General features: G+C 42.1%; 4 protein-coding genes across 5 annotated transcripts; all 4 read right to left on the bottom strand.

Annotated features, from left to right (window-relative positions):
• Positions 1-678: 678 nt before the first annotated feature.
• Positions 679-2,203, bottom strand: LOC110534232 (protein S100-A1-like). The gene is made up of 3 exons (XM_021618966.2): positions 2,138-2,203; positions 1,180-1,339; positions 679-976 (listed from the first exon to the last, which is right to left on the bottom strand). The coding sequence occupies exons 2-3, from the start codon at positions 1,318-1,320 to the stop codon at positions 812-814; spliced, it is 306 nt and encodes a 101-aa protein (XP_021474641.2). The 5' UTR covers positions 1,321-1,339; positions 2,138-2,203; the 3' UTR covers positions 679-811.
• Positions 2,204-7,318: 5,115 nt separating this feature from the next.
• On the bottom strand, positions 7,319-8,925 carry LOC110536234 (protein S100-A1). Its single transcript, XM_036939665.1, has 3 exons — positions 8,775-8,925; positions 7,820-7,979; positions 7,319-7,616 (listed from the first exon to the last, which is right to left on the bottom strand). The coding sequence occupies exons 2-3, from the start codon at positions 7,958-7,960 to the stop codon at positions 7,452-7,454; spliced, it is 306 nt and encodes a 101-aa protein (XP_036795560.1). The 5' UTR covers positions 7,961-7,979; positions 8,775-8,925; the 3' UTR covers positions 7,319-7,451.
• Positions 8,926-19,150: 10,225 nt separating this feature from the next.
• LOC110536226 (keratinocyte-associated protein 2) lies at positions 19,151-22,509 on the bottom strand. The gene is made up of 5 exons (XM_021621876.2): positions 22,352-22,509; positions 21,632-21,786; positions 20,887-20,950; positions 20,652-20,718; positions 19,151-19,734 (listed from the first exon to the last, which is right to left on the bottom strand). Exons 1-5 carry the CDS (start codon positions 22,353-22,355, stop codon positions 19,614-19,616), a joined length of 411 nt encoding a protein of 136 aa, XP_021477551.1. The 5' UTR covers positions 22,356-22,509; the 3' UTR covers positions 19,151-19,613.
• Positions 22,510-22,603: 94 nt separating this feature from the next.
• LOC110536210 (transmembrane protein 107) lies at positions 22,604-26,961 on the bottom strand. Of its 2 annotated transcripts, XM_036939656.1 has the most exons (7): positions 26,678-26,961; positions 26,368-26,485; positions 24,510-24,535; positions 24,261-24,361; positions 23,714-23,848; positions 23,550-23,593; positions 22,604-23,412 (listed from the first exon to the last, which is right to left on the bottom strand). In XM_036939656.1, the coding sequence occupies exons 2-7, from the start codon at positions 26,444-26,446 to the stop codon at positions 23,360-23,362; spliced, it is 438 nt and encodes a 145-aa protein (XP_036795551.1). In that variant the 5' UTR covers positions 26,447-26,485; positions 26,678-26,961; the 3' UTR covers positions 22,604-23,359. The 2 variants fall into 2 exon arrangements, with proteins under 2 accessions (XP_036795551.1, XP_036795552.1); XM_036939657.1 differs by lacking the exon at positions 23,550-23,593.
• Between the last annotated feature and the right edge of the window lie 69 nt (positions 26,962-27,030).

The following is a 27,030-nucleotide window of genomic DNA, read 5'->3' as shown; positions in this document are numbered from 1 at the left end:
ATATCTATTGTCTATTTTTAGTAGAATCCTGGGCTGAATTTAAACAGCTGTTGATGACTTCCCAATTCTATATAAGCAAATAACGTTGATAAAGTATGGTTACATTTCATTTGCTGTTAAATCTACCCATTGGAATGACTTAAATAGCATTAGTGAATCTATTTAGTAGAAATTTCCCAACAATCATGCTCAAGATAGCACAATGGTAAGTCAGTGACAAAACTAAGCAGGGCTTGGTTAGAACCCTGAATGGGTGCCCAAAGCGATAGCTGTAGATAATTAAACTCTCCATCCAGTATGTGTTGCCCATCCTAGTGTATTTTCTTAGTTGATATGAAGAGCTGACGTTGATTCAAAGTAATAAATTCAACATATTTATATAAGGATTTTCTATGTTGAAAATTGGTTAACATGATGACATAATCCTGTGGTTGGAATGTCACCCTCAATGACTTTTTGCAAACCCACATCACAATAGGTTAACAAATTACGTTGAAACATTGATTTAATCAGTTGGTAATTAGTGGTTTTAACATAGAACAAAGCCTTTCTAGTTCCTATGTTTTACTAAGAGGTTGTGTCAATACTGAACTAGGAAGAAGTGACTGGCACTGTCTATTCTGTTTTACACTTACAGGCCAAATACAAGACACACATCAGACAAATGTGACAAACAGAGAGAGTGGGAAAGCCACTGTTTATTCACAACAGTAAGACTTTTATAAAATGACTTATTTGACATATAGAAAAGCAAAATGACATATAGAAAAGCATCCATCTCTGCTTCTCTTTCTCCTTGTCCTGTCCTCCCTCACTTCTTGGCAGAAGCATTCTGGGTGTGGAGCTGGTAGAGCTGTTCACAGGCAATGGAGAGGCCCACCACCAGAGAGACAAACTCCTCAAAGTTCACCTTCCCATCACCATTCTGGTCCAGATCCTTCATGATCGTGTCTATGGCGGCTGGGTCCTTCTGGGACTGAGAGATGGAGGAGATGAAGAGAATGAGTAAGAGAGAGAGAGATTGGGAGGAGGGGAGAAGGAGAGAGGGGAGAGGTAGATTGACTTTGGATACTCTTTAATAAAGTGAGAGAGAAATCAGAACGAGAGGGAAAGAGCGTGAGATGAGCGACAGAGAGAAAGTGTAGAGGGACATAAAAGAGAGAGGGATGTCAGTGTTACCTTCAGGAAGCTGGCCAGTTCTGTCTTCATCAGCTCTTTGAGCTCCTTCTTGCTCAGTGTGTTGCCATCACCATCCTTTTCAGAATAGAGATGGAACACCATGATCAGGGACTCCATGGAACGCTCCAGCTCAGATGGCATGGCTGCAGATATTGACACACTGAGGAGGGGAGAGAGATTATGTCATTTAGGGTGGGTGTACTACTGTAGTCCCTGTATCTAAATACACTTACACACTGGAGATCCTGCAACAGCCAGGCTGCTGGTTCAAACCCAACTCAGGCCAGTTCCATTAAATCACTACTTATCAGCTCTATTAGACAGATAATATAACCTACCCCACAATTAGTCTTTTATGCAAACAAACAATGCACTTTTAGAGAGGATAGGAGTTGGCCTTCTTTGGCTCTGTAATCACATTCCTTGGCTGCTGTAAAGTTGTTCCATTCCTTATCTGCTGTCGACCCCTGTTTCTTTTAGTGCCTACCCCATTTCTTTGGGAACAGCCAGCATATCTAACTGTGTAGACTGTCCTTTAACCTCTGGTTTTGCAACAGTTCAGTGTAAAGAAATCAGGCTGTTGAAAATTGGAGTAATAATGCCTATAAAAATGACTCGAACCCGCTGAGAATAACGTTTGTAACAAAAACATTGCGTCAATGAAACATGAAAAGGTTAGACTATAGATATACTACATTATGTTAATCAGTAAATATTATGGCCCATAAAACTGCATAACAAACCATAGAATTACTGATTTTTGAATCAAAGCAAGCAAAGACTGACGAACATTTAAGCCAACAAGTTTGCCATTGACGAGACAGATCATTAGCTAGGCACACTTTATAAACCCGAAACAGTTATTAAAGTTATTTGCGACCTGTTTATTACAGTAGATAACCTTGTCCGTTAAACGATGGACGCTACTGTATAGAATAAGCGAAAAAGTGTTACTTACCGAACTGAGAGCTGCTGGAGAACAGGGTGGGGAAGTAGCGCAACTACGAAAATTTAAAGCGTGCAGGCAACGCCCATCTGATTGGGTGTTTTAGCCTGTGTTTCCAAGAGACGATGTCTGAGAGCCTGGTCTCAGAGCATTTCGTATGATTATTTATGTAAATCCGAGACACACCATTTAGTATATGTCACCTTTCGTATGGTAACGTTATGTATTAAATTGTCGATTCATCCCCATTTCGTATGATATGTTACGAATTATAATTCTTATTATGTTTCGAATTTGCAAAATGTACAGTATGTTACGAATTTGCTAAACGTACAGTATTTTACGAATTTGCTAAACGTACTATATGACAAGCATTTCGCTACACCCGCAATAACATCTGCTAAATATACTGAAAAAAAGATATATAAACGCAGCATGCAACAATTGCAAAGATTTTACTGGGTTTTACAGTTCATATAAGGAAATCAGTCAATTGAAATACATTTATTTGGCCCTAATCTATGGATTTCACATGACTGGGCAGGGGTGCAACCATGGGTTAGCAGCCAGGCCCACCCACTGGGGAGCCAGGCCCAGCCAATCAGAATCAGTTTTTCCCCACAAAATGGCTTTATTACAGACAACAACCCCCCTCTCAGACGATCCCACAGGTGAAGAAGCCGAATGTGGAGATCCTGGGCTGGCATGGTTACACGTGATCTACGGTTGTGAGACGGTTGGACGTATTGCCAAATTCTCTAAAACGATGTTGGAGGCAGCTTATGGTAGAAAAATAAACATTCAATTATCTGGCAACAGCTCTGGTGGAATATCCATGTACCACATGAGGGAGGAGGATGTCTTCCCTGTAACGTACAGCATTGAGATTGCCTGCAATGACAACAAGCTCAGTCCGATGATGCTGTGACACACCGCCCCAGAGCATGACGGACTCTCCACCTCCAAATCGATCCTGCTCCAGAGTACAGGCTTCGGTGTAATGCTCATTCCGTTGACGATAAACGCGAGTCCGACCATCACCCCTTGTGAGACAAAACCGTGACTCATCAGTGAAGAGCACTTTTTGCTAGTTCTGTCTGGTCCAGTGACGGTGGGTTTGTGCCCATAGGCGACGTTGTTGCCGTTGATGTCTGGTGAGGACCTGCCTCAGTCCAGCCTCCCTCAGCCTATTGCGGACAGTCTGAGCACTGATGGAGGGATTGTGCGCTCCTGGTGTAACTGGGGCAGTTGTTGTTGCCGTCCTGTACCTGTCCTGCAGGTGTGATGTTTGGATGTACCGATCCTGTGCAGGTGTTGTTACACGTGGTCTGCCACTGTGAGGACGATCAGCTGTCCGTCCTGTCTCCATGTAGTGCTGTCGTAGGAGTTTCACAGTCCGGACATTGCAATGTATTGCCCTAGCCCCATCTGCAAACCTCATGACTCCTTGCAGCATTCCTAAGGCACGTTCACGCAGACCCTGGGCATCTTTTTTGGTGTTTTTTAGAGTCAGTAGAAAGGACTCTTTAGTGTCCTAAATGTTCATAACTGTGACCTTAATTGCCTACTGTCTGTAAGCTGTTAGTGTCTTAATGACCGTTCCACAGGTGCATGTTCATTAATTGTTATGGTTCATTGAACAAGCATGTAAACCTTTTACAATGAAGATCTGTGAAGTTATTCCGATTTTTACGAATTATCTTTGAAAGACAGGGTCCTGAAAAAAGGATGTTTCTTTTTTTGCTGAGTTTATTTGAATAGTTGCTAATTAGCTAAAATTGTCTATGAGTTGTCAAACTCGCAACCTTTAATTAACCGTCTGCCTTATGTAACCATACCAAACGTAACATATCATAATAAATTCAGTGTCTCGGATTCACATTTTCTATGTTACATCTAGTCTATGAGACCAGAGCTGCTGAGAGAGAGAGAGCAAAGGAGGGGAGGGGGAATTTGAGTTAAGGCTTGATGTCATCTTTCAGTTATCTCAACTTAAACGTGATGAAATAACACAGATGGAGAGAGGGGTGACAAGAGTGCACACTAGTATGTTTGTCAGAATAGTTCTATGGATGAAGAGGTTGGGATGAAGTTTGAATAGAATGTAATTTTATTCAGTTACATCTTCATTGTCCCCAGAGAGAGAACACATTTAGATCAGTTGGAGCGTCATTGGCTTTGAGACTGTCCTGAATGCGTGCATTTAACTAGCACAAGCAGATACAAATAAAAAGCTTCACAATCTCCAAAAGATTGTTCAAACTCCAAAATTCAAATTGGTAAACTGCAATGCACCATGCACGCCACAGGAGGCTGCTGATGGAAAGATGGCTCATAATAATGGCTGGAATGGTGCCAATGGAATCTATGTGTTTGATACGATTTCACCGATTCCGCTCCAGCCAATATCACAAGCCCGTCCTTCCCAATTAAGGTAACACCAAACTCCGTTGATGCGCACTTATCAGGAGTTGGCTGTATATTGGTGTTTGGCATCATCAGTTTAATACAGCATACAGTAGTTCTCCTGACCAGAAGAAGAAACCTGGGCGTAAGCAATAGGCAAGGCATGTGTTATTCTGACACATATGTGATGGATATTCCAAGCTGATGTTCTATTGCTTCCCCAGCATCAGAACAGCACAGTCAGTCACTGGTAGTCATGAGAATCAACTCTCCCTCTTTTGGGTCTTGTGTTACATAGTATAATTAACCTCTTTCTATATACATACAGTTGAAGTCGGAAGTTTACGTACACATAGGTTGGAGTCATTAAAACTCGTTTTTCAACCACTCCACAAATGTCTTGTTAACAAACTATAGTTTTGGCAAGTCGGTTAGTACATCTACTTTGTGCATGACACGAGTAGTTTTTTCAACAATTGTTTACAGACAAGATTATTTTTACTTATAATTCAGTGTATCACAATTCCAGTGGGTCAGAAGTTTACATACACTAAGTTGACTGTGCCTATAAACAGCTTGGAAAATTCCAGAAAATTCTGTCATGGCTTTAGAAGCTTCTGATAGGCTAATTGACATCATTTGATTAAATTGGAGGTGTACCTGTGGATGTATTTCAAGGCCTACCTTCAAACTCAGTGCCTCTTTGCTTGACTTCATGGGAACATTTTTTAAAAATCAGCCAAGACCTCAGAAAAAATTGTAGACCTGCACAAGTCTGGTTCATCCTTGGGAGCAATTTCCAAACCAAGTTCATCTGCACAAACAATAGCACGTAAGTATAAACGCCATGGGACCTCCTAGAGATGAACGTACTTTGGTGTGAAAAGAGCAAATCAATCCCAGAACAACAGCAAAGGACCTTGTGAAGATTCCTTGATGCCCTTCCAGACTCCCTCTGCCTACCCAAGGACGTCAGAGGACAAAAATTAGTTAACCACCTAACTGAGGAACTCAATTTAACCTTGCGCAATAGAAACATTATGTACAAAATAAGTTACAAATAATGCAAAAAAAACCCACATAATAGCACAGTTGGTTAGGCGCCCGTAGAAATGCTGCCATTTCCTCTGGCCCCATTTTACGTCATTCTTAGATAGGTATTCCTCTTGTCCAGATGGAATAGGGCAATAGGGCAATGTGCAGTGAGTTGTATTTGAAGTTTGTATTTGAAGTTTAATTTCCAATGTGTTATGTTTTGTATATTTATACAACAATTCCATGTGTTATCACTGTGACGAATCTAATAGCACAACCAAATGACCTGGATTTCAGAGATTACATTAAAGTACATGGTGCATGTTATCAATGCCATTCGTGATTCTGCTCAGATTATTATATTCATTGTGAAGATCTCCACACTCTGGTGATCTCTGCATGCTCTTGAACATGCATGCTTTCTGTGATTACATAAGACATTTGTTACTGTAAACTCAAAATGTGGAAATGGATGTGGGTTAATCATTACTTAAGTTAAATACTGTTACATTGCAATTATATACATTAGTTTGTAAGAAAGCCTTAACTTCAGGCGATTTACTGTATTACAAAAGTAATATTGAATTGTTTTTGGTTGACAATGCAACCAAATAATAACATTTAAAGGACATGTAACTGCTGCTTGAATAGTTGCGTCTGAGACACAGCTTTAATCATATTCTTTAACTTGTATTGATGGTTGAAATGGAGATGTGAATCCAACATAGCCTAACTTGTCAAGATAAAGATATTTACTCTATTGCAAAAGTGATGTTGAATTGTGCTTGGTTGTCAATGGAACCAAATATTAACATTTGAGGGAGATGCATCTTCTAATTGGATAGTTCCATCTGTGCCACGGAGTCTGGCTGCAATTAGTGTCTACAAATTAATAATTTATATGTTGGATTCATGTCTCCATTTCAACCAAAAATCTAAGTTAATTAGCACTAAATCAAACTGTTTTTTAAATAGTTTGATTTAGTCCTATTCTTCAACTTGGATTGTTGGTTAACATGAAGATGTGAATCCAACATTTATTAACTTGTAGATTCCATTAGAAAAGCCTAGGCCTATATCTATTGTCTATTTTTAGTAGAATCCTGGGCTGAATTTAAACAGCTGTTGATGACTTCCCAATTCTATATAAGCAAATAACGTTGATAAAGTATGGTTACATTTCATTTGCTGTTAAATCTACCCATTGGAATGACTTAAATAGCATTAGTGAATCTATTTAGTAGAAATTTCCCAACAATCATGCTCAAGATAGCACAATGGTAAGTCAGTGACAAAACTAAGCAGGGCTTGGTTAGAACCCTGAATGGGTGCCCAAAGCGATAGCTGTAGATAATTAAACTCTCCATCCAGTATGTGTTGCCCATCCTAGTGTATTTTCTTAGTTGATATGAAGAGCTGACGTTGATTCAAAGTAATAAATTCAACATATTTATATAAGGATTTTCTATGTTGAAAATTGGTTAACATGATGACATAATCCTGTGGTTGGAATGTCACCCTCAATGACTTTTTGCAAACCCACATCACAATAGGTTAACAAATTACGTTGAAACATTGATTTAATCAGTTGGTAATTATAGTGGTTTTAACATAGGAACTAGAAAGGCTTTGTTCTATGTTTTACTAAGAGGTTGTGTCAATACTGAACTAGGAAGTGACTGGTACTGTCTATTCTGTTTTACACTTACAGGCCAAATACAAGACACACATCAGACAAATGTGACAAACAGAGAGAGTGGGAAAGCCACTGTTTATTCACAACAGTAAGACATTTATAAAATGACTTATTTGACATATAGAAAAGCTAAATGACATATAGAAAAGCATCCATCTCTGCTTCTCTTTCTCCTTGTCCTGTCCTCCCTCACTTCTTGGCAGAAGCCTTCTGGGTGTGGAGCTGGTAGAGCTGTTCACAGGCAATGGAGAGGCCCACCACCAGAGAGACAAACTCCTCAAAGTTCACCTTCCCATCACCATTCTGGTCCAGATCCTTCATGATCGTGTCTATGGCGGCTGGGTCCTTCTGGGACTGAGAGATGGAGGAGATGAAGAGAATGAGTAAGAGAGAGAGAGATGGGGAGGAGGGGAGAAGGAGAGAGGGGAGAGGTAGATTGACTTTGGATACTCTTTAATAAAGTGAGAGAGAAATCAGAACGAGAGGGAAAGAGCGTGAGATGAGCGACAGAGAGAAAGTGTAGAGGGACATAAAAGAGAGAGGGATGTCAGTGTTACCTTCAGGAAGCTGGCCAGTTCTGTCTTCATCAGCTCTTTGAGCTCCTTCTTGCTCAGTGTGTTGCCATCACCATCCTTTTCAGAATAGAGATGGAACACCATGATCAGGGACTCCATGGAACGCTCCAGCTCAGATGGCATGGCTGCAGATATTGACACACTGAGGAGGGGAGAGAGACGTCATTTAGGGTGGGTGTACTACTGTAGTCCCTGTATCTAAATACACTTACACACTGGAGATCCTGCAACAGCCAGGCTGCTGGTTCAAACCCAACTCAGGCCAGTTCCATTAAATCACTACTTATCAGCTCTATTAGACAGATAATATAACCTACCCCACAATTAGTCTTTTATGCAAACAAACAATGCACTTTTAGAGAGGATAGGAGTTGGCCTTCTTTGGCTCTGTAATCACATTCCTTGGCTGCTGTAAAGTTGTTCCATTCCTTATCTGCTGTCGACCCCTGTTTCTTTTAGTGCCTACCCCATTTCTTTGGGAACAGCCAGCATATCTAACTGTGTAGACTGTCCTTTAACCTCTGGTTTTGCAACAGTTCAGTGTAAAGAAATCAGGCTGTTGAAAATTGGAGTAATAATGCCTATAAAAATGACTCGAACCCGCTGAGAATAACATTTGTAACAAAAACATTGCGTCAATGAAACATGAAAAGGTTAGACTATAGATATACTACATTATGTTAATCAGTAAATAGTATGGCCCATAAAACTGCATAACAAACCATAGAATTACTGATTTTTGAATCAAAGCAAGCAAAGACTGACGAACATTTAAGCCAACAAGTTTGCCATTGACGAGACAGATCATTAGCTAGGCACACTTTATAAACCCGAAACAGTTATTAAAGTTATTTGCGACCTGTTTATTACAGTAGATAACCTTGTCCGTTAAACGATGGACGCTACTGTATAGAATAAGCGAAAAAGTGTTACTTACCGAACTGAGAGCTGCTGGAGAACAGGGTGGGGAAGTAGCGCAACTACGAGAATTTAAAGCGTGCAGGCAACGCCCATCTGATTGGGTGTTTTAGCCTGTGTTTCCAAGAGACGATGTCTGAGAGCCTGGTCTCAGAGCATTTCGTATTATTATTTATATAAATCCGAGACACACCATTTAGTATATGTCACCTTTCGTATGGTAACGTTATGTATTAAATTGTCGATTCATCCCCATTTCGTATGATATGTTACGAATTATAATTCTTATTATATGTTTCGAATTTGCAAAATGTACAGTATGTTACGAATTTGCTAAACGTACAGTATGTTACGAATTTGCTAAACGTACTATATGACAAGCATTTCGCTACACCCGCAATAACATCTGCTAAATATACTGAAAAAAAGATATATAAACGCAGCATGCAACAATTGCAAAGATTTTACTGGGTTTTACAGTTCATATAAGGAAATCAGTCAATTGAAATACATTTATTTGGCCCTAATCTATGGATTTCACATGACTGGGCAGGGGTGCAACCATGGGTTAGCAGCCAGGCCCACCCACTGGGGAGCCAGGCCCAGCCAATCAGAATCAGTTTTTCCCCACAAAATGGCTTTATTACAGACAACAACCCCCCTCTCAGACGATCCCACAGGTGAAGAAGCCGAATGTGGAGATCCTGGGCTGGCATGGTTACACGTGATCTACGGTTGTGAGACGGTTGGACGTATTGCCAAATTCTCTAAAACGATGTTGGAGGCAGCTTATGGTAGAAAAATAAACATTCAATTATCTGGCAACAGCTCTGGTGGAATATCCATGTACCACATGAGGGAGGAGGATGTCTTCCCTGTAACGTACAGCATTGAGATTGCCTGCAATGACAACAAGCTCAGTCCGATGATGCTGTGACACACCGCCCCAGAGCATGACGGACTCTCCACCTCCAAATCGATCCTGCTCCAGAGTACAGGCTTCGGTGTAATGCTCATTCCGTTGACGATAAACGCGAGTCCGACCATCACCCCTTGTGAGACAAAACCGTGACTCATCAGTGAAGAGCACTTTTTGCTAGTTCTGTCTGGTCCAGTGACGGTGGGTTTGTGCCCATAGGCGACGTTGTTGCCGTTGATGTCTGGTGAGGACCTGCCTCAGTCCAGCCTCCCTCAGCCTATTGCGGACAGTCTGAGCACTGATGGAGGGATTGTGCGCTCCTGGTGTAACTGGGGCAGTTGTTGTTGCCGTCCTGTACCTGTCCTGCAGGTGTGATGTTTGGATGTACCGATCCTGTGCAGGTGTTGTTACACGTGGTCTGCCACTGTGAGGACGATCAGCTGTCCGTCCTGTCTCCATGTAGTGCTGTCGTAGGAGTTTCACAGTCCGGACATTGCAATGTATTGCCCTAGCCCCATCTGCAAACCTCATGACTCCTTGCAGCATTCCTAAGGCACGTTCACGCAGACCCTGGGCATCTTTTTTGGTGTTTTTTAGAGTCAGTAGAAAGGACTCTTTAGTGTCCTAAATGTTCATAACTGTGACCTTAATTGCCTACTGTCTGTAAGCTGTTAGTGTCTTAATGACCGTTCCACAGGTGCATGTTCATTAATTGTTATGGTTCATTGAACAAGCATGTAAACCTTTTACAATGAAGATCTGTGAAGTTATTCCGATTTTTACGAATTATCTTTGAAAGACAGGGTCCTGAAAAAAGGATGTTTCTTTTTTTGCTGAGTTTATTTGAATAGTTGCTAATTAGCTAAAATTGTCTATGAGTTGTCAAACTCGCAACCTTTAATTAACCGTCTGCCTTATGTAACCATACCAAACGTAACATATCATAATAAATTCAGTGTCTCAGATTCACATTTTCTATGTTACATCTAGTCTATGAGACCAGAGCTGCTGAGAGAGAGAGAGCAAAGGAGGGGAGGGGGAATTTGAGTTAAGGCTTGATGTCATCTTTCAGTTATCTCAACTTAAACATGATGAAATAACACAGATGGAGAGAGGGGTGACAAGAGTGCACACTAGTATGTTTGTCAGAATAGTTCTATGGATGAAGAGGTTGGGATGAAGTTTGAATAGAATGTAATTTTATTCAGTTACATCTTCATTGTCCCCAGAGAGAGAACACATTTAGATCAGTTGGAGCGTCATTGGCTTTGGGGCTGTAATGAATGCGTGCATTTAACTAGCACAAGCAGATACAAATAAAAAGCTTCACAATCTCCAAAAGATTGTTCAAACTCCAAAATTCAAATTGGTAAACTGCAATGCACCATGCACACCACAGGAGGCTGCTGATGGAAAGATGGCTCATAATAATGGCCGGAATGGTGCCAATGGAATCCATGTGTTTGATACGATTTCACCGATTCCGCTCCAGCCAATATCACAAGCCCGTCCTTCCCAATTAAGGTAACACCAAACTCCGTTGATGCGCACTTATCAGGAGTTGGCTGTATATTGGTGTTTGGTATCATCAGTTTAATACAGCATACAGTAGTTCCCCTGACCAGAAGAAGAAACCTGGCCGTAAGCAATAGGCAAGGCATGTGTTATTCTGACACATATGTGATGGATATTCCAAGCTGATGTTCTATTGCTTCCCCAGCATCAGAACAGCACAGCCAGTCACTGGTAGTCATGAGAATCAACTCTCCCTCTTTTGGGTCTTGTGTTACATAGTATAATTAACCTCTTTCTATATACATACAGTTGAAGTCGGAAGTTTACGTACACATAGGTTGGAGTCATTAAAACTCGTTTTTCAACCACTCCACAAATGTCTACTTTGTAGACATGTACATCTAATGTACAACTACTTTGTGCATGACACAAGTAGTTTTTTCAACAATTGTTTACAGACAGATTATTTTTACTTATAATTCAGTGTATCACAATTCCAGTGGGTCAGTAGTTTACATTCACTAAGTTGACTGTGCCTATAAACAGCTTGGAAAATTCCAGAAAATTATGTCATGGCTTTAGAAGCTTCTGATAGGCTAATTGACATAATTTGAGTAAATTGGAGGTGTACCTGTGGATGTATTTTAAGGCCTACCTTCAAACTCAGTGCCTCTTTGCTTGACTTCATGGGAAAATGTTAAAAAATCAGCCAAGACCTCAGAAAAAAAATTGTAGACCTCCACAAGTCTGGTTCATCCTTGGGAGCAATTTCCAAACCACGTTCATCTGTACAAGCAATAGCATGTAAGTATAAACGCCATGGGACCTCCTAGAGATGAACGTACTGTCAGTATGTTTTTGTCAGAGGACAAAAATTAGTTAACCACCTAACTGAGGAACTCAATTTAACCTTGCGCAATACCCTAGATGCAGTTGCACTCCTAAAAACATTTGTCATAAGAAACTAGCTTCCTGCTATACAGAAAATACTCGAGCTCTGAAGCAAGCTTCCAGAAAATTGGAAAGTAAATGGCGCCACACCAAACTGGAAGTCTTCCGACTAGCTTGGAAAGACAGTACTGTGCAGTACCGAAGAGCCCTTACTGCTGCTCAATCATCCTATTTTTCCAACTTAATTGAGGAAAATAAGAACAATCCAAAATTTATTTTTGATACTGTCGCAAAGCTAACTAAAAAGCAGCATTCCCCAAGTGAGGATGGCTTTCACTTCAGCAGTAATACATTCATGAACTTCTTTGAGGAAAAGATCATGATTATTAGAAAGCAAATTACGGACTCCTCTTTAAATCTGCGTATTCCTTCAAAGCTCAGTTGTCCTGAGTCTGCACAACTCTGCCAGGACCTAGGATCAAGAGAGACACTCAAGTGTTTTAGTACTATATCGCTTACACAATGATGAAAAGAATCATTGCCTCTAAACCTTCAAGCTACACACTGGACCCTATTCCAACTAAACTACTGAAAGAGCTGCTTCCTGTGCTTGGCCCTCCTATGTTGAACATAATAAACAGCTCTCTATCCACCGGATGTGTACCAAACTCACTAAAAGTGGCAGTAATAAAGCCTCTCTTGAAAAAGCCAAACCTTGATCCAGAAAATATGAAAAACTATCGGCCTATATCGAATCTTCAATTCCTCTCAAAAATGTTAGAAAAAGCTGTTGCACAGCAACTCACTTCCTTCCCAAAGACAAACAATGTATACGAAATGCTTCAGTCTGGTTTTAGACCCCATCATAGCACTGAGACTGCACTTGTGAAGGTGGTAAATTACCTTTTAATGGCATCAGACCGAGGCTCTGCATCTGTCCTTGTGCTCCTAGACCTTAGTGTTGCTTTTGATACCATCGATCACCTTTTGGAGAGATTGGAAACCCAAATTGGTCTACACGGACAAGTTCTGGCCTGGTTTACATCTTATCTTTCGGAAAGATATCAGTTTGTGAACTCTGTGAATGGTTTGTCCTCTGACAAATCAACTGGACATTTCGGTGTTCCTCAAGGTTCCGTTTTAGGACCACTATTGTTTTCACTATATATTTTACCTCTTGGGGGATGTCATTCGAAAACATAATGTTAACTTTCACTGCTATGCAGATGACACACAGCTGTACATTTCAATGAAACATGGTGAAGCCCCAAAATTGCCCTTGCTAGAAGCCTGTGTTTCAGACATAAGGAAATGGATGGCTGCAAACAGTCTACTTTTAAACTCAGACAAAACAGAGATGCTCGTTCTAGGTCCCAAGATACAAAGAGATCTTCTGTTGAATCTGACAATTAATCTTGATGGTTGTACAGTCGTCTCAAATAAAACTGTGAAGGACCTTGGCATTACTCTGGACCCTGATCTCTCTTTTGACAAACATTTTTTTTATTTTTTTTTATTTCACCTTTATTTAACCAGGTAGGCTAGTTGAGAACAAGTTCTCATTTGCAACTGTGACCTGACCAAGATAAAGCATAGCAGTTCGACACATACAACAACACAGAGTTACACATGGAATGAACAAAACATATAGTCAATAATACAGTAGAAAAAAAGAAAACAAAGTCTATATACAGTGAGTGCAAATAAGGTCAATTAAGGGAGATAAGGCAATAAATAGGCCATGGTGGCGAAGTAATTACAATGTGGCAATTAAACACTGGAATGGTAGATGTGCAAAAGATAGATGTGCAAGTAGAGATACTGTGGTGCAAAAGGAGCAAAATAAATAAATACAGCATGGGGATGAGGTAGTTGGATGGGCTGTTTACAGATGGGCTATGAACAGGTGCAGTGATCTTTGAGCTGCTCTGACAGATGGTTCTTAAAGCTAGTGAGGGAGATGGGAATCTCCAGATTCTGTGATTTTTGCAGTTTGTTCCAGTCAGTGGCAGCAGAGAACTGGAAGGAAAGGCGACCAAAGGAGGAATTGGCTTTCGGGGTGACCAGTGAGATATACTTGCTGGACCGTGTGCTACGAGTGGGTGCTGCTATGGTGACCAGTGAGCAGAGATAGGGCGGGGCTTTACCTAGCAGAGACTTGTAGATAACATGTAGCCAGTTGGTTTGGCGATGAGTATGAAGCGAGGGCCAGCCAACGAGAGCTTACAGGTCGCAGTGGTGGGTAGTATATGGGGCTTTGGTGACAAAACGGGTGGCACTGTGATAGACTACATCCAGTTTGCTGAGTAGAGTGTTGGAGGCTATTTTATAGATGACATCGCCAAAGTCAAGGATCGGTAGGATGGTCAGTTTTACGAGGGTATGTTTGGCAGCATGAGTGAAGGAATCTTTGTTGCGAAATAGGAAGCCAAATTCTAGATTTAATTTAGGGTTAGGGTTAGGTTAATGTGAGTCTGGAAGGAGAGTTTACAGTCTAGCAAGACACCTAGGTATTTGTAGTTATCCATGTATTCTAAGTCAGAGCCGTCCAGAGTAGTGATGCTGGATGGGCGGGCAGGTGCGGGCAATGATCAGTTGAATAGCATGCATTTAGTTTTATTTGTGTTTAAGAGCAGTTGGAGGCCACGGAAGGATAGTTGTATGGCATTGAAGCTCGTCTGGAGGTTAGCTAACACAGTGTCCAAAGAAGGGCCAGAAGTATACAGAATGGTGTCGTCTGCGTAGAGGTGGATTAGAGAATCACCAGCAGCAAGAGCGACATCATTGATGTATACAGAGAAGAGAGTCGGACCGAGAATTGAATCCTGTGGCACCCCCATAGAGACTGCCAGAGGTCCAGACAACAGGCCCTCCGATTTGACACACTGAGCTCTATCAGAGAAGTCATTTGAGAAACCAAGGCTGTTGAGTCTGCCAATAAGAATGTGGTGATTGACAGAGTCGAAAGCCTTGGCCAGGTCGATGAATACAGCTGCACAGTAATGTCTCTTATCGATGGCGGTTATGATATCGTTAAGGACCTTGAGCGTGGATGAGGTGCACCCATGACCAGCCCGGAAACCAGATTGCATAGCGGAGAAGGTACGATGTGATTCAAAATGGTCAGTAATCTGTTTGTTAATTTGACTTTCGAAGACCTTGGAGATGCAGGGTAGGATAGATATAGGTATGTAGCAGAATGCCACAGGATGTTTTTGTGTTGGTCAAGGGCAGACAGGTCTGTGACAGGTCAGTGAACCAAGGGCTATATCTATTCCTGGTTCTACATTTTCTTAATGGGGCATGCCAATTTAAGATGGTGAGGAAGGCACTTTTAAAGAATAACCAGGCATCCTCTACTGTCGGGATGAGGTCAATGTCGTTCCAGGATACCCCGGCCAAGTCGATTAGAAAGGCCTGCTCGCAGAAGTGTTTTAGGGAGCGTTTGACAGTGATGAGGGGTGGTCGTTTGCTCGCAGACCCATTACGGATGCAGGCGGAACATATCAAGACTGTTTCAAGGACAGCTTTTTTCCATGTACTTAACATTGCAAAAATCTGAAACTTTCTGTCCAAAAATAATGCAGAAAAATGTATCCATGCTTTTGTTACTTCTAGGTTAGACTACTGCAATGCTCTACTTTCCGGCTACCCGGATAAAGCACTAAATAACTTCAATTAGTGCTAAATACGGCTGCAAGAATCCTGACTAGAACCAAAACTTTTGATCATATTAATGCTAGCCTCCCTACACTGACTTCCTGTTAAGGCAAGGGATGATTTTAAGGTTTTACTGCTAACCTACAAAGCATTACATGGGCTTGCTCCTACCTATCTTTCTGATTTGGTCCTGCCATACATACCTACACGTACGCTACGGTCACAAGACGCAGGCCTCTTAATTGTTCCTAGAATTTCTAAGCAAACAGCTGGAGGCAGGGCTTTCTCCTATAGAGCTTGATTTTTATGGAATGGTCTACCTACCCATGTGAGAGACGCAGACTCGGTCTCAACCTTTAAGTCTTTACTGAAGACTCATCTCTTCAGTAGGTCCTATGATTGAGTGTAGTCTGGCCCAGGAGTGTGAAGGTGAACGGAAAGGCTCTCGAGCAACGAACCGCCCTTGCTGTCTCTGCCTGGCCAGTTCCCCTCTTTCCACTGGGATTCTCTGCCTCTAACCCTATTACAGGGGCTGAGTCACTGGCTTACTGGTGCTCTTTCATGCTGTCCCTAGGAGGGGTGCGTCACTTGAGTGGGTTGACTCACTGACGTGATCTTCCTGTCTGGGTTGGCGCCCCCCCTTGGGATGTGCCGTGGCGGAGATCTTTGTGGGCTATACTCAGCCTTGTCTCAGGATGGTAAGTTGGTGGTTGAAGATATCCCTCTAGTGGTGTGGGGGCTGTGCTTTGGCAAAGTGGGTGGGGTTATATCCTTCCTGTTTGGCCTTGTCCGGGAGTATCATTGGATGGGGCCACAGTGTATCCTCACCCCTCCTGTCTCAGCCTCCAGTATTTATGCTGCAGTAGTTTATGTGTCGGGGGGCTAGGGTCAGTTTGTTATATCTGGAGGACTTCTCCTGTCTTATCCGGTGTCCTCTGTGAATTTAAGTATGCTCTCTCTAATTATCTTTCTCTCTTTCTTTCTCTCTCTCGGAGGACCTGAGCCCTAGGACCATGCCTCAGGACTACCTGGCATTTGGACTCCTTGCTGTCCCCAGTCCACCTGGTCGTGCTGCTGCTCCTGTTTCAACTGTTCTGCTTGCGGCTATGGAATCCTGACCTGTTCACCGGACGCGCTACCTGTCCCAGTCCTGCTGTTTTCAACTCTCTAGAGACAGCAGGAGTGGTAGAGATACTCTTAATGATCGGCTATGAAAAGCCAACTGACATTTACTCCTGAGGTGCTGACTTGCTGCACCCTCGACAACTACTGTGATTATTATTATTTGACCATGCTGGTCATTTATGAACATTTGAACATCTTGGCCATGTTCTGTTATAATTTCCACCCAGCACAGTCAGAAGAGGACTGTCCACCCCTCATAGCCTGGTTCCTCTCTAGGTTTCTTCCTAGGTTTTGGCCTTTCTAGGGAGTTTTTCCTAGCCACCGTGCTTCTACACCTGCATTGCTTGCTGTTTGGGGTTTTAGGCTGGGTTTCTGTACAGCACTTTGAGATATCAGCTGATGTACAAAGGGCTAGATAAATACATTTGATTTGATTTGAAGATACTTTTGTAGCTGTTTCCTAAAGCATCTACATCCACAGTAAAATGAGTCCTATATCGACATAACCTGAAAGGCCGCTCAGCCAGGAAGAAGCCACTCACTGAGGAGGGAAAATGGTGTGGATATATTGAAGCAACGGCTCAAGACATCAGCCGGGAAGTTAAAGCTTGGTCGCAAATGGGTATTCCAAATGGACAATGACGCCAAGCATACTTCCAAAGTTGTGGCAAAATGGCTTAAGTACTACAAAGTCAAGGTATTGGAGTGGCCATCACAAAGCCCTGACCTCAATCCCATTGAGAATTTTTGGGCAGAACTTGATAAGCATGTGCGAGTAAGGAGGCCTACAAACCTGACTCAGTTACACCAGCTGTCAGGAGGAATGGGACAAAATTCACCCAACTTATTGTGGGAAGCTTGTGGAAGTCTACCTGAAATGCTTGACCCAAGTTAAACAATTTAAAGGCAATGCTACCAAATACCAATTGAGTGTATGTAAACGTCTGACTCCCTGGGAATGTGATGAAAGAAATAAAAGATGAAATAAATAATTCTCTCTACTATTATTCTGACATTTCACATTCTCTTAAAATAAAGTGGGAATCCTAACTGACCTAAGACAGATAATTTTTACTTGGGTTAAAAGTCAGGAATTGTGAAAAACTGTGTTTAAATGTATTTGGCTAAGGTGTATGTAAACTTCCCACTTCAACGGTATATTATTCTCTTCTACTTTCTTATGACTCTTCTACTTTCTTTCATTCTGCACATAAACAATATATGTTTCATTGTCACATACACAGGTTAGGTGCAGTGAAATGTGTTGTTTTACAGGGTCAGCCATAGTAGTATGGTGCCCCTGGAGCATATTAGAGTTAAGTGCCTTGTTCAAGGGCACATCGGCAGGTTGTCTGTGGATCTCTCCATGTGTCTGTGGTAGGTCTGCTGGTTCTCTCTGGATCTCTCCATGTGTCTGTGGTAGGAGGGGTGGGTCTGCTAGTTTTCTAGTGAAAGTTCACATTTGAGAGTAGGCTTGGTTTTGTCTGCCGGGATATACAGTACCAGTCTAAAGTTTGTACACCTACTCGTTCCAGGGTTTTTCTATTTTATTTTATTTTTTTTACTATTTTCTACATTGTAGAATAATAGTGTAGTTACTACACGATTTCATGTGTTGTTTCATAGTTTTGATGTCATCACTATTATTCTACAATGTAGAAAATTGTACAAATAACTTGACTGGTACTGTATATATATGTACAGTGGGGCAAAAAAGTATCTAGTCAGCCACCAATTGTGCAAGTTCTCCCACTTAAAAAGATGAGAGAGGCCTGTAATTTTCATCATAGGTACACTTCAACTATGACAGACAAAATGAGAAAAAAAATATCCAGAAAATCACATTGTAGGATCTTTAATGAATTTATTTGCAAATTATGGTGGAAAATAAGTATTTGGTCACCTACAAACAAGCAAGATTTCTGGGTCTCACAGACCTGTAACAACTTCTTTAAGAGGCTCCTCTGTCCTCCACTCGTTACCTGTATTAATGGCACCTGTTTGAACTTGTTATCAGTATAAAAGACACCTGTCCACAACCTCAAACAGTCACACTCCAAACTCCACTGTGGCCAAGACCAAAGAGCTGTCAAAGACACCAGAAAAAAATCCATTGTGTACACTGGTGTGCTACAACTGAGTTAAAGCATCTTAGTACATGGCTGCTCTGTAAAAGGGATGTCAGATGTGTGTGTACCTGGAGCATCGATAAGGGGAACTTAAGCGACAGTGCTTACCTTGACTTGTCTGTTTCAAGTAGCTTAAACAAAAAACAAATCTAGACACTATTTTCAATGGGTTTTAATTACAAATTCATTAACCACAAAGTTTTCATACCAAAACAAAAAGGGGGTCAATCAAAAGTATGGATCTGTAGACAAGCATTTTGAAACAAGTGCTGAGTACATGGGGATGATGTAGGGAATGTAGAGACATGATTCTGGCTAGATCCCAAACGGCTTCCTTTCCTCCACCCCAGGCCTCATGACTGCTGAGAACAGTGTATGGATGGGCTGGGTAGATCTCAGGCTATCTATACTGCTGAGAGGTGTCCAGTCCTTGGAGATCAGTGATCATTGAGTTAAGAAGTCAAGGAAAATATCTAAGAATGCTGGTTGGCTCGACCTACAAAAAGGAAACTGGGGTACACTGTCATTGGCTAACCTACACCATTTCTCCCTTGCCTGGTTAGCCGTTGTAGTGGATGCTGATTGGATGACGGTATGAAAGTTTGATCTAATTAGTGACTTAGTTCTTTTTCTTGCCCTTGCTGGCAGCCTTGGCTGGCATTACCGTGGGAACGGCTGCCTGGTACAGAGCAGCAGACACTTTGTTGATGTAGTAGAGGGCGAACAGAGAGAATATCAGACTGGAGAGAGAACAAAATGAAACAGTCAGCACAGCAACAGCACAATATGGTTTGAGAAGAAAAAAAAACTTCACCCAAAGTTCATTGATAATAGTAGTACTGTTATCATCATCATCATTACTATTCCTTTTTTTCCCTATAAGATTTTATTTGATCAACAATACAAAACATACAAACAATCGACAACATCATACAAACAACTACATCAGTCCTGCCCAGACCCACCAGCCCTCACCCCCTTATCTCCAGCGCCCGCATCACTTTCTGCCACATGACCTCAAACAGCACACATTTGTTTCTCTCCATCACCTGCTCACTTTCCATTTTTAGATGTAAAGCATTTGACCCTTCCATCGCGTGAACGACAGATGATTGGTTGATTTCCAGTTGTATATGTTTTTTTTTAAAGATGATTGATGAGAAAAGTGTTGTCCTACCCATCGGGTATCTCACTGCACCCTCATATGTCATGTCTTTAAATACGCAGACAGACTCATTAAAAGCTCATTTACATTGTAATACTTCTGAGCCATCTTTCCAACTCCACCCATAACTTTTGGATTTTATAGCAATTCCAGAAGGTCATGAATTATTGAGTCATTAGTAGTTTTACACTTCAGACCTCTCTGTCTCTTGTATAATAAATTCAATACATGAATTTATACTGGATTAAGCATACATTTTTGTTAACTGTAATGTCGTTAGTTATGATCCAACATTACTTCCATCTTGTGCCAATATCAGTTATTTTTTAAATCTTGGTTCCAATAGTTTCTATTTCTCTCTAAGAGATTGTCAGTTGGATAGGCTCTCTGCTATTCCATAAGTCCTTCATGTCATCACTGAGTTCAGTTGTTAAGAGAGTTTCTGTGTGTGGTGCGCCTGGGTTTGTCAGTAGTCTGGGAGTTCATACTTACCATGTGGTGACACACACACGGTGCACCAGCCCAGAGGCAAACAGAGAGAGGCACAGGCACACCAGGACTGGTGGACAGGAGAGAAATGAACACCCGTTAAAACAGGACCGAGTGGTTGCTGAGCCGCTACACTATTCAGATGCACCCATACTCATGACAAGAGGCTCAGTGAATGTGTGTGAAACACAGGAAATAGATTCTGTGCATCACTCTGTAGTTGTGAAGACAGACTTACTCTCTGGGAAGATCTTGACCTGGAATCCCTTGCCGAAGATGAGGTTTTCCAGGTTACTGAAGGCCTGGTTGGAGAAAGGGTTAAGGAGGGAAACACATAGTGGGAGAGAAGAGACACCTAATGTGGTGGTTTTATTTGACCTTTATTTATTTATCCACATACGGTATTTATTTATTTATCTTGCTCCTTTGCACCCCAGTATCTCTACTTGCACATTCATCTTCTGCACATCAATGACTCCGAGTGTTTAATTGGTATATTGCAATTACTTCGCCTCCATGGCCTATTTATTGCCTTACCTCCCTTATCTTACCTCATTTACACACACACCTTATATAGACTTTTTGTACTGTATTATTGACTGTATGTTTGTTTATTCCATGTGTAACTCTGTGTTGTTGTTTGTGTCGAACTGCTTTGCTTTAGTCTTGGCCAGGTCGCAATTGTAAATGAGAACTTGTTCTCAACTAGCTCACCTGGTTAAATAAAGGTGAAATAAAAAAATAAACCCTGCCACCATGACTCACATTGCTGCATGTGGACTATAGAACCAACCAACTGACTATCTGCTTCCATCACTTGGGAACTCAAGGGACCACAGAACATAAACAAAGACTTTAGCAGTCTGGCTTTACAAACAGCTTACTCTAACAAGTTTACAACCCTAAGCCTATCTGAGGTCTACTTAGATTGCATTGTATGCAGTGCTGCTATGTTGTGGTGTGTTTTGGTGCAAGGAGGATACTGTGAGGGAGCAGATGAAGAGGACAGAGCCCAGGAAGCCTCCCAGGATGGTGAGCAACTCTGTAGAGCCCAGCTGTCTGCTGAACATCTGCATCCCAGCAAACACCAACACAGAGAACAGACTGGACAGAACCAGGGATGTGCCTGTGTTCACCGCTAGAGGGAGGGGAGAGGCAGATTACACAGATAGATGATTGTTCTACTACTGTCACAAACTAAGGGACTGCAGCTGGACTGAAGAGGCCAGATTCTAACATAATAATAATAATAATAATAATAATAATATCAAGTTGGGTTTATATTTCATCTTTGAGTGACAGAAACATAAAATAACTAGCCTATGCGAAATATTTCACTGCATCTTATTAACAGCAATCTTTACGCCACGTCAGTGTACACTCTTGAAAGATTCCGTGTGGAAACACCCTCTCCCGAATAATGAAAATACCTAACGAGGTAGCTACAAGAAAACTTTATCATACATTTTGACAAAACAGCCTACCTACCGTTAAACTGAAGAAATATATATTGTTGGCAAGTGTATTCTGCACAAAATAGCTACGTAACTAACAAAGTTAGCAATGGATGGCAAGCCTACAGTTACACAGCTAGCTATCGTTAGCTAGTTCCCATTACGTTTGTTTTCTATCCCTCAATACATATGTTCAAATCACAAACATTGATCAAAATTAAACAGTAACGTTCGCCTTGCAGAACTTACCCATGTTTTGATATTTAATCAATAATTACGTTTTTGACACAAAAGATCATGTGTTTTCGAAATCCTTTCAAAACACGAGCAGCTCCAGGAACAAACTCCGTTTCTGCTACCCGGAACCGGTGAGAGGTGGCACACGTAGGAGTCGAATGTGAAGTGCCAATCAGATTCTAGCGACGCAAAAAGTGCGTCAAGACTGACACACCCACCGCACAAATTTTTTCAAGGAAGGTTTATGAAATAAATACTAGATTACACAGGTAAAATACTTTAATCGTAAAAAAAAGAAAGAATAACACTTTGACATATAGAGGTGTAGCAACCATCAGATATCACCACATGTTAAATTAATGTAAAAAGCATACTAAAAGGAAGGAAGGAATGGTATAGCTTCAGCTTGATAAAACATATATTTTTTAGGTAAACGTTTTAGAAAGGTGGTACTAAAATCCTATGGTACACAAGACCATTTAGCATGGTGAAGAGAAATATGGTTACTTGTGTCTATACATTCAGCGTAGCAATTAGGATCAATACGCTGGAGTTTTTAGAAATCGTCCTCTCTGCCTTGGTACATACAGTAGCTCTGTTTCCATCTACAACGCACAGAGTCCACACAATCGCCCTCTCTGCCTGGTACATATAGTATCTGTTTCCATCTACAACGCCCACAATCCTGAAACAAACACCACAGCTTAAAATAAATAAATAAAATAATCTGACTATTGACGGATAAAGGCTGTGTCAAAAGTCAGAAGGCCAGATTCGAACCTATGCTGTCACCGTATCGGATGCTGCAGCTTAGACCACCCACATCTTAACCAGCTCTGTTGTCTTTATCACTACGATCACCATCCAGCATCACTAACATCAACTATGTCTCCTTGACACTATTGAACAGTCACAATGTGTCACTTGGACAGCTGTGTACAAGTCCTGGGAAGGATGGACACTACATTCCAGACCGAACATTGATGTGAAACACTGCTCTCTGTTATAGTGGCTTCTTCTTCAGTCCGAACACTGCGATGAAGAGTAGGATCTCCACAAATGCAGGGAGAACACTACGGGAGATATAGAGGATGGCAGCATTATAAGCAAAGCATCAACCTGCACGAGGCAAAAATTACCCAAATAACTCCAGGACACACACACACACAATGTCTGTCTGTCAGTCTGTCACACACACACACACACAAACCTGCAGAAGGCAAAAATAACCCAGTATGTCCAACACTCCCATCTCTGGAAGACAAAGAAAGACAGGGAGATGGACGCACTGCAGTGGACAGCCAACGCTGGAGGAGACGTCAGTCAGGGAAACAAAACCTCTGAGGAGAAGCGCGCACACACACACACACTAACCTGCAGAAAGCAAGGATCCACCAGTATATTTCACATGCCCATTGTTCAAACAGAAAGAACAGCAGAGCCACAGAGGCACTGGCATGGGCTGCAGTCGCTAGTGTGTGGATGGAGAGATGGATGCATGGATGGTGTATGGGGAGGGAGTCCGGGAATCTTAACCAAACCAATAAAAAGATGACTTCCTCAACCTTATATCCATGTCCATATTAACGTCCCCTTGCTGATCTGAAAGAAGAGTATAACTTCTTGCATACTGCTTACATCTGTCAATTCCCTCTCATGTTCTTCACTATTCCTAGAGTCACACTGTGCAGGCTTTCATTCTTGCCCAGCACCAACACTCAGCTACTCAACAAAACATCAAGACCTTGAGTAGCCTACTTGTTGATGTGACTGGCCACGCAAAATTAGTACTGTGCAAGAACGAAAGCAAACTGTAGATCTCCAGGACTAGGACTGGTGACCACTGCTGTACTATGCATTATGTGTACTTTGGTAATGTACAGGGTTTTGTGGAAGAGTTTTGAGAACATGTAAAGGATACAGAGGAGGCCCTGGGTGCAGTTGAACATAGACACACCAGAGAAGAAGCCAGCCAGCTCTATAGCAAACAGACCCATGGTGACTGGCAACGCTACCACCAACCTAGAAGAGAGAGACAGAGAAAGATAGAGGAGAGAAAGATCGAGAGAGTGTGTAAGACATGTGATTATTCAAAACCTCTAGCAATTATTTTGGGATATACTGTGTGTGTGTTGGGTTAGGAGTCATGTCCTGGGTGAAAGATGCTTACTTGGTGTCCTCCTTGTCGTATTGGTCCTGTGTGAAATCCAAAGGCAGGCAAGCTTCAACATTGTTCTACTGTGGGCCAATGAGTACGATTACTTCAGAGATAGATCTACACAGTATCACTAGATTCCGAGCACGGTTGAAACACAATATACACTGCTCAAAAAAATAAAAGGGAAATAACTAAAATAACACATCCTAGATCTGAATGAATGAAATATTCTTATTAAATACTTTTTTCTTTACATAGTTGAATGTGCTGACAACAAAATCACACAAAAATTATCAATGGAAATCAAATTTATCAACCCATGGAGGTCTGGATTTGGAGTCACACTCAAAATTAAAATGGAAAACCACACTACAGGCTGATCCAACTTTGATGTAATGTCCTTAAAACAAGTCAAAATGAGGCTCAGTAGTGTGTGTGTGGCCTCCACGTGCCTGTATGACCTCCCTACAACACCTGGGCATGCTCCTGATGAGGTGGCGGATGGTCTCCTGAGGGATCTCCTCCCAGATCTGGACTAAAGCATCCGTCAACTCCTGGACAGTCTGTGGTGCAATGGATGGTGGATGGAGCAAAACATGATGTCCCGGATGTCCTCAATTGGATTCAGATCTGGGGAACGGGCGGGCCAGTCCATAGCATCAATGTCTTCCTCTTGCAGGAACTGCTGACACACTCCAGTCACATGAGGTCTAGCATTGTCTTGCATTAGGAGGAACCCAGGGCCAACCGCACCAGCATATGGTCTCACAAGGGGTCTGAGAATCTTATCTCGGTACCTAATGGCAGTCAGGCTACCTCTGGCGAGCACATGGAGGGCTGTGCGGCCCCCCAAAGAAATGCCACCCCACACCATGACTGACCCACCACCAAACCGGTCATGCTGGAGGATGTTGCAGGCAGCAGAACGTTCTCCACGGCGTCTCCAGACTGTCACGTCTGTCACATGTGCTCAGTGTGAACCTGCTTTCGTCGGTGAAGAGCACAGGGCGCCAGTGGCAAATTTGCCAATCTTGGTTTTCTCTGGCAAATGCCAAACGTCCTGCACGGTGTTGGGCTGTAAGCACAACCCCCACCTGTGGACGCCGGGCCCTCATACCACCCTCATGGAGTCTGTTTCTGACCTTTTGAGCAGACACATGCACATTTGTGGCCTGCTGGAGGTCATTTTGCAGGGCTCTGGCAGTGCTCCCCCTGCTCCTCCTTGCACAAAGGCGGAGGTAGCGGTCCTGCTGCTGGGTTGTTGCCCTCCTACGGCCTCCTCCACGTCTCCTGATGTACTGGCCTGTCTCCTGGTAGCGCCTCCATGCTCTGGACACTACGCTGACAGACACAGCAAACCTTCTTGCCACAGCTCGCATTGATGTGCCATCCTGGATGAACTGCACTACCTGAGCCACTTGTGTGGGTTGTAGACTCCGTCTCATGCTACCACTAGAGTGAAAGCACCGCCAGCATTCAAAAGTGACCAACACATCAGCCAGGAAGCATAGGTACTGAGAAGTGGTCTGTGGTCACCACCTGCAGAACCACTCCTTTATTGGGGGTGTCTTGCTAATTGCCTATAATTTCCACATGTTGTCTATTCCATTTGCGCAATAGCATGTGAAATGTATTGTCAATCAGTGTTGCTTCCTAAGTGGACAGTTTGATTTCACAGAAGTGTGATTGACTTGGAGTTACATTGTGTTGTTTAAGTGTTCCCTTTATTTTTTTGAGCAGTGTATTATAGAAGAGCATGTTGATGATGTCGTGAACAACTGGTGTCTTCTAGATGCCAGATACAGGCATGAGACATGTCACACACAGAGGATATGGTTTGTCCAGAACCTTGCCAGTACTCAGAACATACCCGTGACCAGAATGACGATGACGAGGTGAGCAGTAAGAGTCAGGAATCGAGCCGGGACCAGGCTGCTGACTGCAGACATTGCCCCAGCAAAGAAGTGTCTGTATGGGTACTATGGTACCTAGAATAAAGAGGCGGAATAGGCAAAAGTTGACAAGTAACGTTCATGTAAATATTGCCAATAGAAACAACAAAATCCGTGTGTAGACTTGAGCCTGCTACAATATGCAATACAATATTGGCTGTATACAATGTGTAGACTAAGTAACGTTACTATTAGCAAATGTATAAGCTAATTTATCCGCACACTCACCTTGATAGTGCTAACTTAGCTAGCTAATGTACCCAATACAGGACATACGACGTTGTTCAACTCGTTAGTCAATATTTGGAGCCAAAAACTAGCCACATTTGATGATGTATTTACCATTAATTGAAACAACTGTGTCTAGGACTAGAAACAACAGAAACTTCAGCTGCAGGCATGGCTTAGCTCGTTGCTACAACAACTTAAATCTGGGGTGCATTCAAGAACGTAAGGTTTCGTTAACGATTTAGGACGGAAACAGACCAGTTGAGGATGAGGAACGCTTCTTCGTGAACGCGTCATTCTAGTAGCGTTTTATAATCTCACGTCGCCATCTAGTGGCAAGAATAAAATCTAAA

Source organism: Oncorhynchus mykiss, chromosome 2 (assembly GCF_013265735.2).
Source record: "Oncorhynchus mykiss isolate Arlee chromosome 2, USDA_OmykA_1.1, whole genome shotgun sequence".
Taxonomy (NCBI): domain Eukaryota; kingdom Metazoa; phylum Chordata; class Actinopteri; order Salmoniformes; family Salmonidae; genus Oncorhynchus; species Oncorhynchus mykiss.
This window is presented reverse-complemented; position numbering and strand designations above follow the sequence as displayed.

Coding starts and splice junctions, on each gene's coding strand:
- LOC110534232 (XM_021618966.2), bottom strand. CDS start 1,320: ATGCCATCTGAGCTGGAGCGTTCCATGGAGTCCCTGATCATGGTGTTC. Junction 977..1,179: donor AACTGGCCAGCTTCCTGAAG/GTAACACTGACA, acceptor TCCATCTCTCAG/TCCCAGAAGGACCCAGCCGC.
- LOC110536234 (XM_036939665.1), bottom strand. CDS start 7,960: ATGCCATCTGAGCTGGAGCGTTCCATGGAGTCCCTGATCATGGTGTTC. Junction 7,617..7,819: donor AACTGGCCAGCTTCCTGAAG/GTAACACTGACA, acceptor TCCATCTCTCAG/TCCCAGAAGGACCCAGCCGC.
- LOC110536226 (XM_021621876.2), bottom strand. Junction 20,719..20,886: donor GGTCAAGATCTTCCCAGAGA/GTAAGTCTGTCT, acceptor CCTGTCCACCAG/TCCTGGTGTGCCTGTGCCTC. Junction 19,735..20,651: donor CGTGTGTGTGTCACCACATG/GTAAGTATGAAC, acceptor TTCTCTCTCCAG/TCTGATATTCTCTCTGTTCG.
- LOC110536210 (XM_036939656.1), bottom strand. CDS start 26,446: ATGTCTGCAGTCAGCAGCCTGGTCCCGGCTCGATTCCTGACTCTTACT. Junction 24,362..24,509: donor TACGACAAGGAGGACACCAA/GTAAGCATCTTT, acceptor TCTCTCTTCTAG/GTTGGTGGTAGCGTTGCCAG. Junction 23,594..23,713: donor TGGATCCTTGCTTTCTGCAG/GTTAGTGTGTGT, acceptor TTTGTCTTCCAG/AGATGGGAGTGTTGGACATA.